The 16,335-nt window shown below is 53.4% G+C and overlaps 1 protein-coding gene across 3 annotated transcripts in view; it reads left to right on the top strand.

The window, feature by feature from the left end:
* Positions 1–4,213: 4,213 nt before the first annotated feature.
* LOC136617285 (zinc finger protein 432-like) overlaps positions 4,214–16,335 on the top strand; it is a 29,074-nt gene continuing 16,952 nt past the window's right edge. The window contains exons 1-3 of one of the 3 annotated variants that reach the window (XM_066594246.1): positions 4,214–5,937; positions 7,850–7,941; positions 10,987–11,077. In XM_066594246.1, coding sequence (XP_066450343.1) covers positions 5,916–5,937; positions 7,850–7,941; positions 10,987–11,077 — 205 coding nt within the window. In that variant the 5' untranslated portion in view covers positions 4,214–5,915. Of the gene's footprint in view, positions 5,938–6,396; positions 7,942–10,986; positions 11,078–16,335 lie in introns of those variants that run through there. The other 2 variants (XM_066594245.1, XM_066594247.1) reach the window with 2 other exon arrangements.

The following is a 16,335-nucleotide window of genomic DNA, read 5'->3' as shown; positions in this document are numbered from 1 at the left end:
CTCTTACCTGGTGACCCCGCCTCCAGCATGGCGGCCGCGTACACATCCTGCCGGCCCTCTACATCCTCCCACTCCTCTTACCTGGTGACCCCGCCTCCAGCATGGCGGCCCCGTACACATCCCGCCGGCCCTCTACATCCTCCCACTCCTCTTACCTGGTGGCCCCGCCTCCAGCATGGCGGCCGCGTACACATCCCGCTGGCCCTCTACATCCTCCCACTCCTCTTACCTGCTGACCCCGCCTCCAGCATGGCGGCCCCGTACACATCCCTCTACATCCTCCCACTCCTCTTACCTGGTGATCCCGCCTCCAGCATGGCGGCCGCGTACACATCCCTCTACATACTCCCACTCCTCTTAGCTGGTGACCCCGCCTCCAGCATGGCGGCCCCGTACACATCCCGCCGGCCCTCTACATACTCCCACTCCTCTTACCTGGTGACCCCGCCTCCAGCATGGCGGCCGCGTACACATCCCTCTACATCCTCCCACTCCTCTTACCTGGTGACCCAGCCTCCAGCATGGCGGCCGCGTACACATCCCGCCGGCCCTCTACATCCTCCCACTCCTCTTACCTGGTGACCCCGCCTCCAGCATGGCGGCCCCGTACACATCCCGCCGGCCCTCTACATACTCCCACTCCTCTTACCTGGTGACCCCGCCTCCAGCATGGCGGCCCCGTACACATCCCTCTACATCCCCCCACTCCTCTTACCTGGTGACCCCGCCTCCAGCATGGCGGCCGCGTACACATCCCGCCGTCCCTTTACATCCTCCCACCCCTCTTACCTGGTGACCCCGCCTCCAGCATGGCGGCCCCGTACACATCCCGCCGGCCCTCTACATACTCCCACTCCTCTTACCTGGTGACCCCGCCTCCAGCATGGCGGCCCCGTACACATCCCGCCGGCCCTCTACATCCTCCCACTCCTCTTACCTGGTGACCCCGCCTCCAGCATGGCGGCCCCGTACACATCCCTCTACATACTCCCACTCCTCTTACCTGGTGACCCCGCCTCCAGCATGGCGGCCCCGTACACATCCCGCCGGCCCTCTACATACTCCCACTCCTCCATGGAGAAATAGACGGCCACATCCTGACACCTTATAGGAACCTGACAACACAATATCCAGTCATCAGCCAGAGCCCCCCGCTAGAATGTCCCCCCACATTCCCCGCAGTCACCTCTCCTGTCAGCAGCTCCGTCATCTTGTTGGTGAGTTCTAGAAGCTTCTGGATCAGGGAGTGAGGATGGATGATGGGAGTCGCTGTCTTCTTCACTGCTGTGTACTCCTGTGGATGGAGGGAGACGCTCAGGGATGGCACAAATACAAGACAGATGGGAGGAATGGAGGGAAGTTCACCTCTCCGGTCAGCAGGTAGATGATCTCCCAGGTGACGGCTAATATCCTTCCGCTCATCTCCGTGCCGTCCATTCTTGGGGGTCATTCAGTAGAAGGATGATGGGGGTTGTAGTCCTGCAGACACCTCTAAGAGGTATATCAGCTCTCAGAGAGAAGAAGAAGATTATTAGTGACATTCAGACCCTCACGTGATCTAGACTCTATGCTTCTCTTAATACATCCCAGAATTGTGTTTGCCTTTTTGGCTGCTGCATCACATTGTTGACTCATGTTCAGTCTATGATCTATTAGTATAACCAAGTCTTTTTCACATGTGCTGCTGCTTAGCCCAATTCCTCCCATTCTGTATGCGCTTTCTTCATGTTTCTTGCCCAGCTGTAGGACTTTGCATTTCTCCTTGTTAGATACCATTCTGTTAGTCGCCGACCACTGCTCAAGCTTTTCTAGATCTTTCTGAATCCTCTCTCTTCCCTAGTGTTAGCTATCCCTCCTAGCTTTGTGTCATCAGTTTGATCAGTTTCCCACAATTCCCTCCTCCAGATCATTTATGACAATGTTGGCCAACACTGGGCCTAGGACAGAGCCTTGTGGCCCCCACTTGATACATTCTTCCACTTGGATGTGCAGCCATTTATGACCACTCTGTGAGTACGATCACTCAGCCAGCTGTGAATCCACCTAACAGTTGCCCTGTCAGTCCCAGATTTGGTCATTTCATCAATAAGTCTGGTATGAGATACTTTGTCAAACGCTTTACTAAAGTCCAGATATACTATATCCACCACATTTCCCTGATCAGCCCAGTCGGTGATTCTTTCATAGGAGATTAGATTTGTCTGGCATGACTTGTTTGTTACAAACCCATGCTGCTCTGGTTAATTACTCCATTCTCATCCAACTACTTGCATACATGCTGATTAGTAATTTGTTCAGAGATCTTTTCCTGTATAGATGTCAGGCTCACAGGCTCCCCACCCCCTAACCTACTCTAACGTGACTGAAACGGGTCACATCATGACAACTGAAGCTTCTCCCCCCCCCCCCCCTCACGGGTCACATGACAACCGAAGCCTCTTCCCCCCCCCCCCACGGGTCACATGATGACTGAAGCTCCTCCCCCTCCACGGGTCACATGACGACCAAAGCTTCCCCCCCCCCCCCCACGGGTCACATGATGACTGAAGCTCCCTTCCCCCATGACCTCCTCCCTGCTGGTCAGGCTTCTCTTACGTCCTCCTGACCGGCACCCCACAAACACCCCTACTCACCTCCCCGTATCTGCAGTAAGCTCCGCCCTGCGAGGGCAGTACCATGCGCCCCCCGCTGGTGGGGGAATAAATCAGCTGAAGCGGTGCAATACAAATAACAAGTGAATGTCATCTGCAACATCAGACTGTGTTGTGACTTCTGCCTCAGACCCCCTGCAGCTCCTCGCACCCCGCATATCCCCACCCAACATAGCGACACCTGCTGGCCGCGGCGGGAATAACCACTTATCTGCAAAGAGAAGGGACTACCATTCACCACGCACATTACACTGCCGCCGGGTCACGTGACCATGCTGTCCAACCATAAATACCTTCCCCTCCGTTCACATTACACATCTCCAGCAGTCCGCCCACTGGTCACGTGACAGTGACTTCATGGCAGGTCCTTAATCACTAATGCTACCTGCGGAGCTCCACCCCCTCATTTACATAATTGTGATGTCATCACGGGTCCCCCATCACTACTAATCATATACACTGGCACTGGTCACATGACGCTGACGTCGGCACAGGTCCTTCAACAACAACAGCGTGGGCTGTTCTCTCTGTTATCAGCCGGTATCAGAGGATATATACATACATACAGCAGTATGGTAAGCTGACATGGGGGTTGTTCTCTCTATTATCAGCTGCTATCAGAGGATATATATATATATATATACATACATACAGCAGTATGGTAAGCTGACATGGGGATTCTCTCTGTTATCAGCCGGTATCAGAGGATATATATATATAGCAGTACAGTAAGCTGACATGCAGGTTGCGCTCTCTGTTATCAGCCAGTATCAGAGGATATATATAGCAGTACAGTAAGCTGACATGCAGGTTGCGCTCTCTGTTATCAGCCGGTATCACATGATATATATATACAGCAGTACAGGGGTTGCGCTCTCTGTTATCAGCCGGTATCAGAGGATATATATACACACACACATCTGGGTTGCGCTCTCTGTTATCAGCCGGTATCAGAGGATATATATATATATATATACAGCAGTACAGGGGTTGCGCTCTCTGTTATCAGCCAGTATCAGAGGATATATATATACAGCAGTACAGGGGTTGCGCTCTCTGTTATCAGCCGGTATCAGAGGATATATACAGCAGTACAGGGGTTGTTCTCTCTGTTATCAGCCGGTATCAGAGGATATATATATACACAGCAGTACAGGGGTTGCGCTCTCTGTTATCAGCCGGTATCAGAGGATATATATATACAGCAGTACAGGGGTTGCGCTCTCTGTTATCAGCCGGTACCCTGTGACCTCTCTCTCCTCAGGCCCCGATGGACGGCACGGAGATGAGCGGAAGGATATTAGCCGTCACCTGGGAGATCATCTACCTGCTGACCGGAGAGGTGAACTTCCCTCCATTCCTCCCATCTGTCTTGTATTTGGGCCATCCCTGAGCGTCTCCCTCCATCCACAGGAGTACACAGCAGTGAAGAAGACAGCGACTCCCATCATCCATCCTCACTCCCTGATCCAGAAGCTTCTAGAACTCACCAACAAGATGACGGAGCTGCTGACAGGAGAGGTGACTGCGGGGAATGTGGGGGGACATTCTAGCGGGGGGCTCTGGCTGATGACTGGATATTGTGTTGTCAGGTTCCTATAAGGTGTCAGGATGTGGCCGTCTATTTCTCCATGGAGGAGTGGGAGTATGTAGAGGGCCGGCGGGATGTGTACGGGGCCGCCATGCTGGAGGCGGGGCCACCAGGTAAGAGGAGTGGGAGTATGTAGAGGGCCGGCGGGATGTGTACGGGGCCGCCATGCTGGAGGCGGGGTCACCAGGTAAGAGGAGTGGGAGTATGTAGAGGGATGTGTACGGGGCCGCCATGCTGGAGGCGGGGTCACCAGGTAAGAGGAGTGGGAGTATGTAGAGGGATGTGTACGGGGCCGCCATGCTGGAGGCGGGGTCACCAGGTAAGAGGGGTGGGAGTATGTAGAGGGCCGGTGGGATGTGTACGGGGCCGCCATGCTGGAGGCGGGGCCACCAGGTAAGAGGAGTGGGAGGATGTAGAGGGCCGGCGGGATGTGTACGGGGCCGCCATGCTGGAGGCGGGGCCACCAGGTAAGAGGAGTGGGAGGATGTAGAGGGATGTGTACGCGGCCGCCATGCTGGAGGCGGGGTCAGCAGGTAAGAGGAGTGGGAGGATGTAGAGGGATGTGTACGGGGCCGCCATGCTGGAGGCAGGGTCACCAGGTAAGAGGAGTGGGAGGATGTAGAGGGATGTGTACGGGGCCACCATGCTGGAGGCGGGGTCACCAGGTAAGAGGAGTGGGAGTATGTAGAGGGATGTGTACGCGGCCGCCATGCTGGAGGTGGGGTCACCAGGTAAGAGGAGTGGGAGTATGTAGAGGGCCGGCGGGATGTGTACGGGGCCGCCATGCTAGAGGCGGGGCCACCAGGTAAGAGGAGTGGGAGTATGTAGAGGGCCGGCGGGATGTGTACGGGGCCGCCATGCTGGAGGCGGGGCCACCAGGTAAGAGGAGTGGGAGTATGTAGAGGGCCGGCGGGATGTGTACGGGGCCGCCATGCTGGAGGCGGGGTCACCAGGTAAGAGGAGTGGGAGTATGTAGAGGGATGTGTACGGGGCCGCCATGCTGGAGGCGGGGTCACCAGGTAAGAGGAGTGGGAGTATGTAGAGGGCCGGCGGGATGTGTACGGGGCCGCCATGCTGGAGGCGGGGTCACCAGGTAAGAGGAGTGGGAGGATGTAGAGGGTCGGCGGGATGTGTACGCGGCCGCCATGCTGGAGGCGGGGTCACCAGGTAAGAGGAGTGGGAGTATGTAGAGGGATGTGTACGGGGCCGCCATGCTGGAGGCGGGGTCACCAGGTAAGAGGAGTGGGAGGATGTAGAGGGATGTGTACGGGGCCGCCATGCTGGAGGCGGGGTCACCAGGTAAGAGGAGTGGGAGGATGTAGAGGGATGTGTACGGGGCCGCCATGCTGGAGGCGGGGTCACCAGGTAAGAGGAGTGGGAGTATGTAGAGGGATGTGTACGGGGCCGCCATGCTGGAGGCGGGGTCACCAGGTAAGAGGTGTGGGAGTATGTAGAGGGATGTGTACGCGGCCACCATGCTGGAGGCGGGGTCACCAGGTAAGAGGAGTGGGAGTATGTAGAGGGATGTGTACGGGGCCGCCATGCTGGAGGCGGGGTCACCAGGTAAGAGGAGTGGGAGTATGTAGAGGGATGTGTACGGGGCCGCCATGATGGAGGCGGGGTCACCAGGTAAGAGGAGTGGCAGGATGTAGAGGGATGTGTACGGGGCCACCATGCTGGAGGCGGGGCCACCAGGTAAGAGGAGTGGGAGGATGTAGAGGGCCGGCGGGATGTGTACGGGGCCGCCATGCTGGAGGTGGGGTCACCAGGTAAGAGGAGTGGGAGTATGTAGAGGGCCGGCAGGATGTGTACGGGGCCGCCATGCTGGAGGCGGGGTCACCAGGTAAGAGGAGTGGGAGGATGTAGAGGGATGTGTACGCGGCCGCCATGCTGGAGGCGGGGTCACCAGGTAAGAGGAGTGGGAGGATGTAGAGGGATGTGTACGGGGCCGCCATGCTGGAGGTGGGGTCACCAGGTAAGAGGAGTGGGAGGATGTAGAGGGATGTGTACGCGGCCGCCATGCTGGAGGCGGGGTCACCAGGTAAGAGGAGTGGGAGTATGTAGAGGGATGTGTACGCGGCCGCCATGCTGGAGGCGGGGTCACCAGGTAAGAGGAGTGGGAGTATGTAGAGGGATGTGTATGTGTCCGCCATGCTGGAGGCGGGGTCACCAGGTAAGAGGAGTGGGAGGATGTACAGGGATGTGTACGCAGCCGCCATGCTGGAGGCGGGGTCACCAGGTAAGAGTAGTGGGAGTATGTAGAGCGATGTGTACGCGGCTGCCATGCTGGATGCGGGGTCACCAGGTAATAGGAGTGGGAGTATGTAGAGGGCCGGCGGGATGTGTACGGGGCCGCCATGCTGGAGGTGGGGTCACCAGGTAAGAGGAGTGGGAGGATGTAGAGGGATGTGTACGGGGCCGCCATGCTGGAGGCGGGGTCACCAGGTAATAGGAGTGGGAGTATGTAGAGGGCCGGCGGGATGTGTACGGGGCCGCCATGCTGGAGGTGGGGTCACCAGGTAAGAGGAGTGGGAGGATGTAGAGGGATGTGTACGCGGCCGCCATGATGGAGGCGGGGTCACCAGGTAATAGGAGTGGGAGTATGTAGAGGGTCGGCGGGATGTGTACGGGGCCGCCATGCTGGAGGTGGGGTCACCAGGTAAGAGGAGTGGGAGGATGTAGAGGGCCGGCGGGATGTGTACGCGGCCGCCATGATGGAGGCGGGGTCACCAGGTAAGGGGAGTGGGAGTATGTAGAGGGATGTGTACGGTGCCGCCATGCTGGAGGCGGGGTCACCAGGTAAGAGGAGTGGGAGTATGTAGAGGGATGTGTACGGGGCCGCCATGCTGGAGGCGGGGTCACCAGGTAAGAGGAGTGGGAGTATGTACAGGGCCGGCGGGATGTGTACGGGGCCGCCATGCTGGAGGCGGGGTCACCAGGTAAGAGGAGTGGGAGGATGTAGAGGGATGTGTACGCGGCCGCCATGCTGGAGGCGGGGTCACCAGGTAAGAGGAGTGGGAGGATGTAGAGGGATGTGTACGGGGCCGCCATGCTGGAGGCGGTGTCACCAGGTAAGAGGAGTGGGAGTATGTAGAGGGCCGGCGGGATGTGTACGGGGCCGACATGCTGGAGGTGGGGTCACCAGGTAAGAGGAGTGGGAGGATGTAGAGGGCCGGCGGGATGTGTACGCGGCCGCCATGATGGAGGCGGGGTCACCAGGTAAGGGGAGTGGGAGTATGTAGAGGGATGTGTACGGGGCCGCCATGCTGGAGGCGGGGTCACCAGGTAAGAGGAGTGGGAGTATGTAGAGGGATGTGTACGGGGCCGCCATGCTGGAGGCGGCGTCACCAGGTAAGAGGAGTGGGAGGATGTAGAGGGATGTGTACGGGGCCGCCATGCTGGAGGAGGGGTCACCAGGTAAGAGGAGAGGGAGTATGTAGAGGGATGTGTACGCGGCCGCCATGCTGGAGGCGGTGTCACCAGGTAAGAGGAGTGGGAGTATGTAGAGGGATGTGTACGCGGCCGCCATGCTGGAGGCGGGATCACCAGGTAAGAGGCGGCAGGTATGAGGTCACCTACATTCTCCCATCACTGTGTGTCTCCACAGATGGAGCCTGGAGGAGAAACCCCCCAGAGAGATGTCCCCGTCCTCCGTATACCCAGGAGCGTCCAGATGAAGATGTCCCGGATAACCAGCAGGTAGATGGCGCTGAGCCCTGTAGTGCATCTATATAGGCAGTTGAGCTCCCTGGTCCTGTTCTAAATGAGGGACGGGGGGTGACTATGGTCCTGTTTTATATAAGGGGTGGAGCATTTTTGTCCTGCTCTATATAGGGGGTGGAGCTCTCTGGTCCTATTCTATATAGGGGGTGGAGCTTACTGGTCCTGCTCTATATAGGGGTGAAGCTATTGTCCTGCTCTATATAGGGGGTCGAGCTCTCTTGTCCTGCTGTATATAGGGGGTGGAGCTCTTTGGTTCTGCTCTGTATAGAGGGTGCAGCTATGGTCCTGCTCTATATAGGGGGTGCAGCTATGGTCCTGCTCTATATAGGGGGTGCAGCTATGATCCTGCTCTATATAGGGGGTGCAGCTATGGTCCTGCTCTATATAGGGGGTGCAGCTATGGTCCTGCTCTATATAGGGGATGGAGCTCTGGTCCTGCTCTATATAGGGGATGGAGCTTTCTTCCCCTGCTCTATTTAGGCGGTGAAGCACTCTGGTCCTGCTGTATATAGGGGGAGGAGCTCTCTGTTCCTGCTCTATATAGGGGGTGGAGCTCTCTCATCCTGCTCTATATAAGGGGGGAGCTCTCTGGTCCTGCTCTATATAGGGGGTGGAGCTCTCTGGTCCGGTTTTATATAGGGAGTGAAGCTCTCTGTTCCTGCTCTATATAGCTATATAGGAGGTGGAGCTTTCTGGTCCTGCTGTATATTTGGGTGGAGCTCTCTGGTGCTGCTCTAAATGGGGGGGGGGGATATGGGCCTGTTTTTTATAAGGGATGGAGCTTTCTTGTCCTGCTCTATATTGGTGGCGGAGCTCTCTGGCCCTTCTCTGTATAGGATGTGAAGCTTTCTGCCCCTTCTCTATATAGGGGGTGGAGCTCTCTGGTCCTGCTCCGTATAGGGGGTGGAGCTCTCTGGCCCTGCTCTGTATAGGGTGTGGAGCTCCCTGGTCCTGCTCTATATAGGGGGTGGAACTCCCTTGTCCTTTTCTATATAGGGGTGGAGCTCTCTGGTCCTGCTCTATATATGGGTGGAGCTCTCTGGTCCTGCTCTATATAGGGGGTGGAGCTCTGGTCCTGCTCTATATAGGGGGTGGAGCTCTGGTCCTGCTCTATATAGGGGGTGGAGCTCTGGTCCTGCTCTATATAGGGGGTGGAGCTCCCTGGTCCTGCTCTATATAGGGGTGGAGCTCCCTGGTCCTGCTCTATATAGGGGGTGGAGCTCCCTGGTCCTGCTCTATATAGGGGGTGGAGCTCCCTGGTCCTGCTTTGTATTGCTGGTGAAGTCATAGCCCTGCTCTCTAGAGGTAGTAGAGCTTTCTGCTCTTGCTTTATATATGGGGTGGAGTTCTGTAGTCCTGCTTTGTATAGGGGTGGAGCTATGGTTCTGCTCTATATAGGGTGTGGAGTGCTCTGCTCCTGCTCTATATAGGATGGTGGAGCGCTCTGGTCTTTCTCTATATGGGGTGTGGAACACTCTTGACCTGCTCTATACCGGGGTGGAGCTCTCTGTTCTTGCCCTATATAGGCAGTGGAGCTTTCTGGTCCTGGTCTATATAGGGGTGGAGCTCTCTGTTCCTGCTCTATATAGGGGTGGAGCTCTCTGTTCCTGCTCTATATAGGGGTGGAGCTCTCTGTTCCTGCTCTATATAGGGGTGGAGCTCTCTGTTCCTGCTCTATATAGGGGTGGAGCTCTCTGTTCCTGCTCCATATAGGGGTGGAGCTCTCTGTTCCTGCTCTATATAGGGGTGGAGCCCTCTGGTCCTTTTCTATATAGGGATGAAGCTCTGGTCCAACTTTATATAGGGGGTAGAGTTCTTTTTACTATATAGGGGGTGGAGCGTTGCACCTGCTCTATATAGGGGGTGGAGCTCTGGTATTGCTCTTTATAGGGGGTGGAGCTCTGGTCCTGTTCTATATAGGGGGTGGAGCTTTCTGGTCCTGCTGTGTATAAGGGGGTGGAGCTATGGTCCTGTTCTATGTAAGAGGGAAGGAGATTTCTGGTCCTGCTTTATACAGGGGTGGAGCTCTGGTCTTTCTCTATATAGGGGGTGGATCACTCTGCTCCTGCTCTACATAGGGGGTGGAGCTCTGGTCCTGCTCTATATAGGGGGTGGAGCTCTGGTCCTGCTCTATTTATGGGTGGAGCTCTTTGGTTCTGCTTCATATAGGGGGTGGAGCTCTCTGGTCCTGCTCTATGTAAGGGGTGGATCTATGCTCCTGCTCTATATAGGGAGTGGAGCTCTTTCCTCCTGCTCTATATAGGGGGTGGAGCTCTCTGGTCCTGCTCTATATAGGGGGTGGAGCTCTCTGGTCCTGCTCTATATAGGGGGTGGAGCTCTCTGATCCTGCTCTATATAGGGGGTGGAGCTCTTAGGTCCTGCTCCATATAGGGGGTGGAGCTCTTACTTCTATATTGGGGGTGGAGCTTTTTGGTCCTGCTCTATATAGGGAGTGGAGCTCTTACCTCTATATTGGTGGTGGAGCTTTTTGGTCCTGCTCTATATAGGGAGTGGAGCTATGTTCTTCTGCTGCATATAGGGGGTGGAGCTCTTTGTTCCTGCTCTGTATAGGGGGTGGAGCTATGGCCCTGCTCTATATAGGGGGTGGAGCTCTCTGGTCCTGCTTTATATAGTGGGTGGAGCTCTCTGGTCCTGCTTTATATAGTGGGTGGAGCTCTCTGCCCCTGCTCTATATAGGGGGTGGAGCGCTCTGGTCCTGCTCTATATAGGGGGTGGAGCTCTCTGGTCCTGCTCTATATAGGGGGTGGAGCTCTCTATATAGAGGGTGGAGCTCTGGTCCTGCTCTACATAGGGGGTGGGGCTCTCTGGTCCTGCTCTATATAGGTGGTGGAGCTCTTTATATAGGGGGTGGAGCTCTCTGCGTCTGCTCTATATGGGGGGTGGAGCTCTCTCTATATAGGGGGTGGAGCTCTTTCCTCCTGCAGTAATAGAGTTCGGCGGTCGGTTAGATTTCCTGCCCCTCCACCATAATGTACTGAATTCTTCCATATGACACATCAGGGTGAAGATGATATTAAAGTGGAGGTAGAAGAAGAGAGGATGAGGGGCGATCACCCGTGGAAGAGTGAGGTGGAGGAGGACGTTCCCGCAGGTAGGTGATGATGAGCTGGGGGGTTGCGCCCCATTTGTGGTGTACTTCGGTTATTTCTAGTCTGATGATAGCTCCGCCCCCATGACTATAATTGTTGGCTGTGAGGACTGTATCCCTGTTATGTCTCTGCCGCCCTCTGAAGTATTATTAGATGCGGTCACCTCGGCTGCGGCCGGCGGATGAAGGGTCCAGCGGGTGAAGACGTCTCCTCCTCCAGCCTTGCCATGGCGGCAGTACACTCACTTTGTGTGTGTCACATGATTAGACCTGCTGTGGGCCTCGCCGGTAGGTGGCCTCCGGTGCTAACCGCAGTGTTGACGGGTCGGTGGGGGAGGATCCATAGAGCGAATATGACGATCGTGGTGAACTGCAAATGTTCAATGGGGTTGAAGTCTGGGGAACTCAGGGGACTACTTGTGGGTCTCAGTCGGACTTTTTTTAGACAGGGACACATGGCATTTTCTGGCTGGAAGATCCCACCTGCCCTGGGAGACAATCAGCATGTATGGATGGACATGATAACCAGATGGGTTCAGAGCGCCGTGTATCACGTTGGCATGTGTCTCTGGCGTGTGTTATGGTGGCGTCTATCATAGTAGCGTGTATGATGATGGCGTCTGCTTCCGCATCGGCCTCACGGGTTGCTCACTACGTAGAGGACAATTTTTGGAATGCTTGTTGGATGCAGAAACATGAGAAGTTTCCAGAAGTTGGGACTCGTCTGTCTCGGCTGCCTTCTAGCTGCGCTCTGTCTGATTTAAGATGTTGGATGTTTAGAGGTTCTTCTCTTACATGTTTGTCACCGAGACAGAAAAGTTCCCTAAGGAACCAAAAGTAGATCACCGAGGGAACCACTAAATAATATAATATAAAATATAACCTTTATTACATAAAATTAAAATACTTTATGCAAAAGGGCGTGATGAATCTGTGATAAGTATCGTGCCTGTCACGACCAAATGGCACCGTACCATACGTTTGATACCTAGGACCTATAAGATATTATGGTTACCATAAGATGTTGTATCTAACACGGTGAAGATTCCCCACACAGTGGATACTGTCTAACCGTGTGTTCACCGTGTATCGACATCCACTATATACCCAACAGTCTGTTAGATCTCATCCAATAGTTTAAGATTGATCTGGTGTATCTGTGACATTGATAGTATAATCACAAGATAATTTAATACTGGATGGAAACATTAATAAAATAGTTTACCATTATTTATTTACTTGGCTATATACAATGACCAGTCATAGATGTAAGACTGTGCAGTAAAAGTAGCTAGTGTAGAACGGATAGAGATGTGAACAGCCTGGCCGGCTGTATACAACTGAGCAGCACTGAGCAATTGCTGCTCAGTTGTATACAGCCGGCCAGGCTGTTCACATCTCTATCCATTGCTGCTCAGTTGTATACAGCCGGCCAGGCTGTTCACATCTCTATCCATTGCTGCTCAGTTGTATACAGCCGGCCAGGCTGTTCACATCTCTATCCATTGCTGCTCAGTTGTATACAGCCGGCCAGGCTGTTCACATCTCTATCCATTGCTGCTCAGTTGTATACAGCCGGCCAGGCTGTTCACATCTCTATCCATTGCTGCTCAGTTGTATACAGCCGGCCAGGCTGTTCACATCTCTATCCATTGCTGCTCAGTTGTATACAGCCGGCCAGGCTGTTCACATCTCTATCCATTGCTGCTCAGTTGTATACAGCCGGCCAGGCTGTTCACATCTCTATCCATTGCTGCTCAGTTGTATACAGCCGGCCAGGCTGTTCACATCTCTATCCATTGCTGCTCAGTTGTATACAGCCGGCCAGGCTGTTCACATCTCTATCCATTGCTGCTCAGTTGTATACAGCCGGCCAGGCTGTTCACATCTCTATCCATTGCTGCTCAGTTGTATACAGCCGGCCAGGCTGTTCACATCTCTATCCATCGCTGCTCAGTTGTATACAGCCGGCCAGGCTGTTCACATCTCTATCCATCGCTGCTCAGTTGTATACAGCCGGCCAGGCTGTTCACATCTCTATCCATTGCTGCTCAGTTGTATACAGCCGGCCAGGCTGTTCACATCTCTATCCATTGCTGCTCAGTTGTATACAGCCGGCCAGGCTGTTCACATCTCTATCCATTGCTGCTCAGTTGTATACAGCCGGCCAGGCTGTTCACATCTCTATCCATTGCTGCTCAGTTGTATACAGCCGGCCAGGCTGTTCACATCTCTATCCATTGCTGCTCAGTTGTATACAGCCGGCCAGGCTGTTCACATCTCTATCCATCGCTGCTCAGTTGTATACAGCCGGCCAGGCTGTTCACATCTCTATCCATTGCTGCTCAGTTGTATACAGCCGGCCAGGCTGTTCACATCTCTATCCATTGCTGCTCAGTTGTATACAGCCGGCCAGGCTGTTCACATCTCTATCCATCGCTGCTCAGTTGTATACAGCCGGCCAGGCTGTTCACATCTCTATCCATTGCTGCTCAGTTGTATACAGCCGGCCAGGCTGTTCACATCTCTATCCATTGCTGCTCAGTTGTATACAGCCGGCCAGGCTGTTCACATCTCTATCCATTGCTGCTCAGTTGTATACAGCCGGCCAGGCTGTTCACATCTCTATCCATTGCTGCTCAGTTGTATACAGCCGGCCAGGCTGTTCACATCTCTATCCATTGCTGCTCAGTTGTATACAGCCGGCCAGGCTGTTCACATCTCTATCCATTGCTGCTCAGTTGTATACAGCCGGCCAGGCTGTTCACATCTCTATCCATTGCTGCTCAGTTGTATACAGCCGGCCAGGCTGTTCACATCTCTATCCATTGCTGCTCAGTTGTATACAGCCGGCCAGGCTGTTCACATCTCTATCCATTGCTGCTCAGTTGTATACAGCCGGCCAGGCTGTTCACATCTCTATCCGTTCGATACTAGCTATTCTTACTGCACAGTCTTACATCTATGACTGTTGCAGTATTGAGCTGATTTATAGATGCAATCGCTCCATCTGGATTGCAACTAAGGTTACCATCCCTAATATTAGCTAAGTGTGCTGCACGGTCTTATATCTATGACTGCGCAGCACTTAGCAGTTTTTGATGCAATCTCCTTTTGCTTGCATCAATCCATACCATCCTGATGATACAGCTTTATGATTGAGCTGTTGAAACGCGTAGATGGTTCTATGTTGGTTCTATTTGAGATGGTCTCATTTGATTGAGTAATCAGTAGTGAGTCTTTTTATAGACCACTTACTGTTAGTTCATCACTGTGCTATCAAGTGAATTAATAGACTAAGCATCGGGCATGCATGTGCATTAGATCAGTCGTGCCTTAGATGCTGGTTCTATTTGAGCTATCTAAACGGATCTCAGTAGAAGATCAGGTGTTAGGCGACTGTTGGACCATGAACTAGTCCTGCCTTTCACACCAGATCTTTAAGTACTTTATAACTTATGAACAGCTGCACGGTTCTATTTTCCGCTGTCGCTGTTATAAGTACTTAGTGCTTATTTAATACAATTGAAATAAGAATAAGCACGTTCTGGCAGCTTGGTGTATTACTGCTGACAGTACATCTTAGCTAACAATCATACACCATATCTATTGATACTTGGGACAGTGGTTACATATCCTCCCACTATCCAATGAGTCCGATCCATACCATTTAATGGTGGAACTCTTGCATGTCATAACCATCATATGAGCACGCATACCTTCATCGCTATTCTATCATCAGGGGTGTAGCTCCCGTATCTATATCACTACCACTTACTGTCATAGGGTGATAGTGACAGGAGTCTAAATATCCTCAAAAAACATCTCTGTGGTAGCTTATGCATCATAGTTTGTGGATCATTGGATCATCCAGTATTAAAGTATCTTGTGATTATACTATCAATGTCACAGATACACCAGATCAATCTTAAACTATTGGATGAGATCTAACAGACTGTTGGGTATATAGTGGATGTCGATACACGGTGAACACACGGTTAGACGGTATCTACTGTGTGGGGAATCTTCACCGTGTTAGATACAACATCTTATGGTAACCATAATATCACATAGGTCCTAGGTATCAAACGTATGGTACGGTGCCATTTGGTCGTGACAGGCACGATACTTATCACAGATTCATCACGCCCTTTTGCATAAAGTATTTTAATTTTAAGTAATAAAGGTTATATTCTTCTCTTACATGCCAACATATTCCAAGCTCTCCATAGTATAATGCCCATCTACCCCAGCAAGCTTTACTAGGGCACCCTCTGGTGGTGGGACATCAGAAGAGCTCACAGGGAAACTGAAGGGAGGACTCGGTGACATCAGAGACTGCCTACAGGGAAACAGAAGGAGGAGCCACTGACATCAGAGACCGCCTGCAGGGAAACGAAAGGGAGGAGTTAGTGACATCAGAGACTGCCTACAGGCAGACAGAAGAGAGAAACCAGTGACATCAGAGACCGTCTACAGGGAAATGAAAGGGAGGAGCTAGTGACATCACAGACCGCCCACAGGGAGACAGAAGGGAGGAACCAATGATATCAGAGACCGCCTACAGGAAGACACAATGAGGAGCCAGTGACATCAGAGACCGCCTACAGGGAAATGAAAGGGAGGAGCCAGTGACATCACAGACCGCCCACAGGGAGACAGAAGGGAGGAACCAATGATATCAGAGAGTGCCTACAGGAAGACAGAAGGGAGGAGCCAGTGACATCAGAGACCGACTACAGAAAGACCGAAGCGAGGAGCCAGTGACATCAGAGACTGCCTACAATAAACAGGAAGAGGAGCCAATGACATCAGAGTTTGCCTAATGGAATACAGAAGGAAGGAGCCACTGACATCAGAGACCGCCTACAGGGAAACAGAAGGAGGATCCAGTGACATCAGAGACCGCCTACAGGAAGACAGAAGGGAGGAGCCAGTGACATCAGAGACTGCCTACAGGAAGACGGAAGGTAGGAACCAATGATATCAGAGACCGCCTACAGGAAGACACAATGAGGAGCCAGTGACATCAGAGACCGCCTACAGGGAGACAGAAGGTAGGAACCAATGATATCAGAGACCGCCTACAGGGAAACAGAAGGAGGATCCAGTGACATCAGAGACTGCCTACAGGAAGACGGAAGGTAGGAACCAATGATATCAGAGACCGCCTACAGGAAGACACAATGAGGAGCCAGTGACATCAGAGACCGCCTACAGGGAGACAGAAGGTAGGAACCAATGATATCAGAGACCGCCTA

The sequence above is a fragment of the Eleutherodactylus coqui genome, chromosome 1 (assembly GCF_035609145.1).
Source record: "Eleutherodactylus coqui strain aEleCoq1 chromosome 1, aEleCoq1.hap1, whole genome shotgun sequence".
NCBI lineage: Eukaryota > Metazoa > Chordata > Amphibia > Anura > Eleutherodactylidae > Eleutherodactylus > Eleutherodactylus coqui.
Note: the sequence above shows the minus strand (reverse complement) of the source record. Positions and strands in the feature narration are given on the sequence as shown.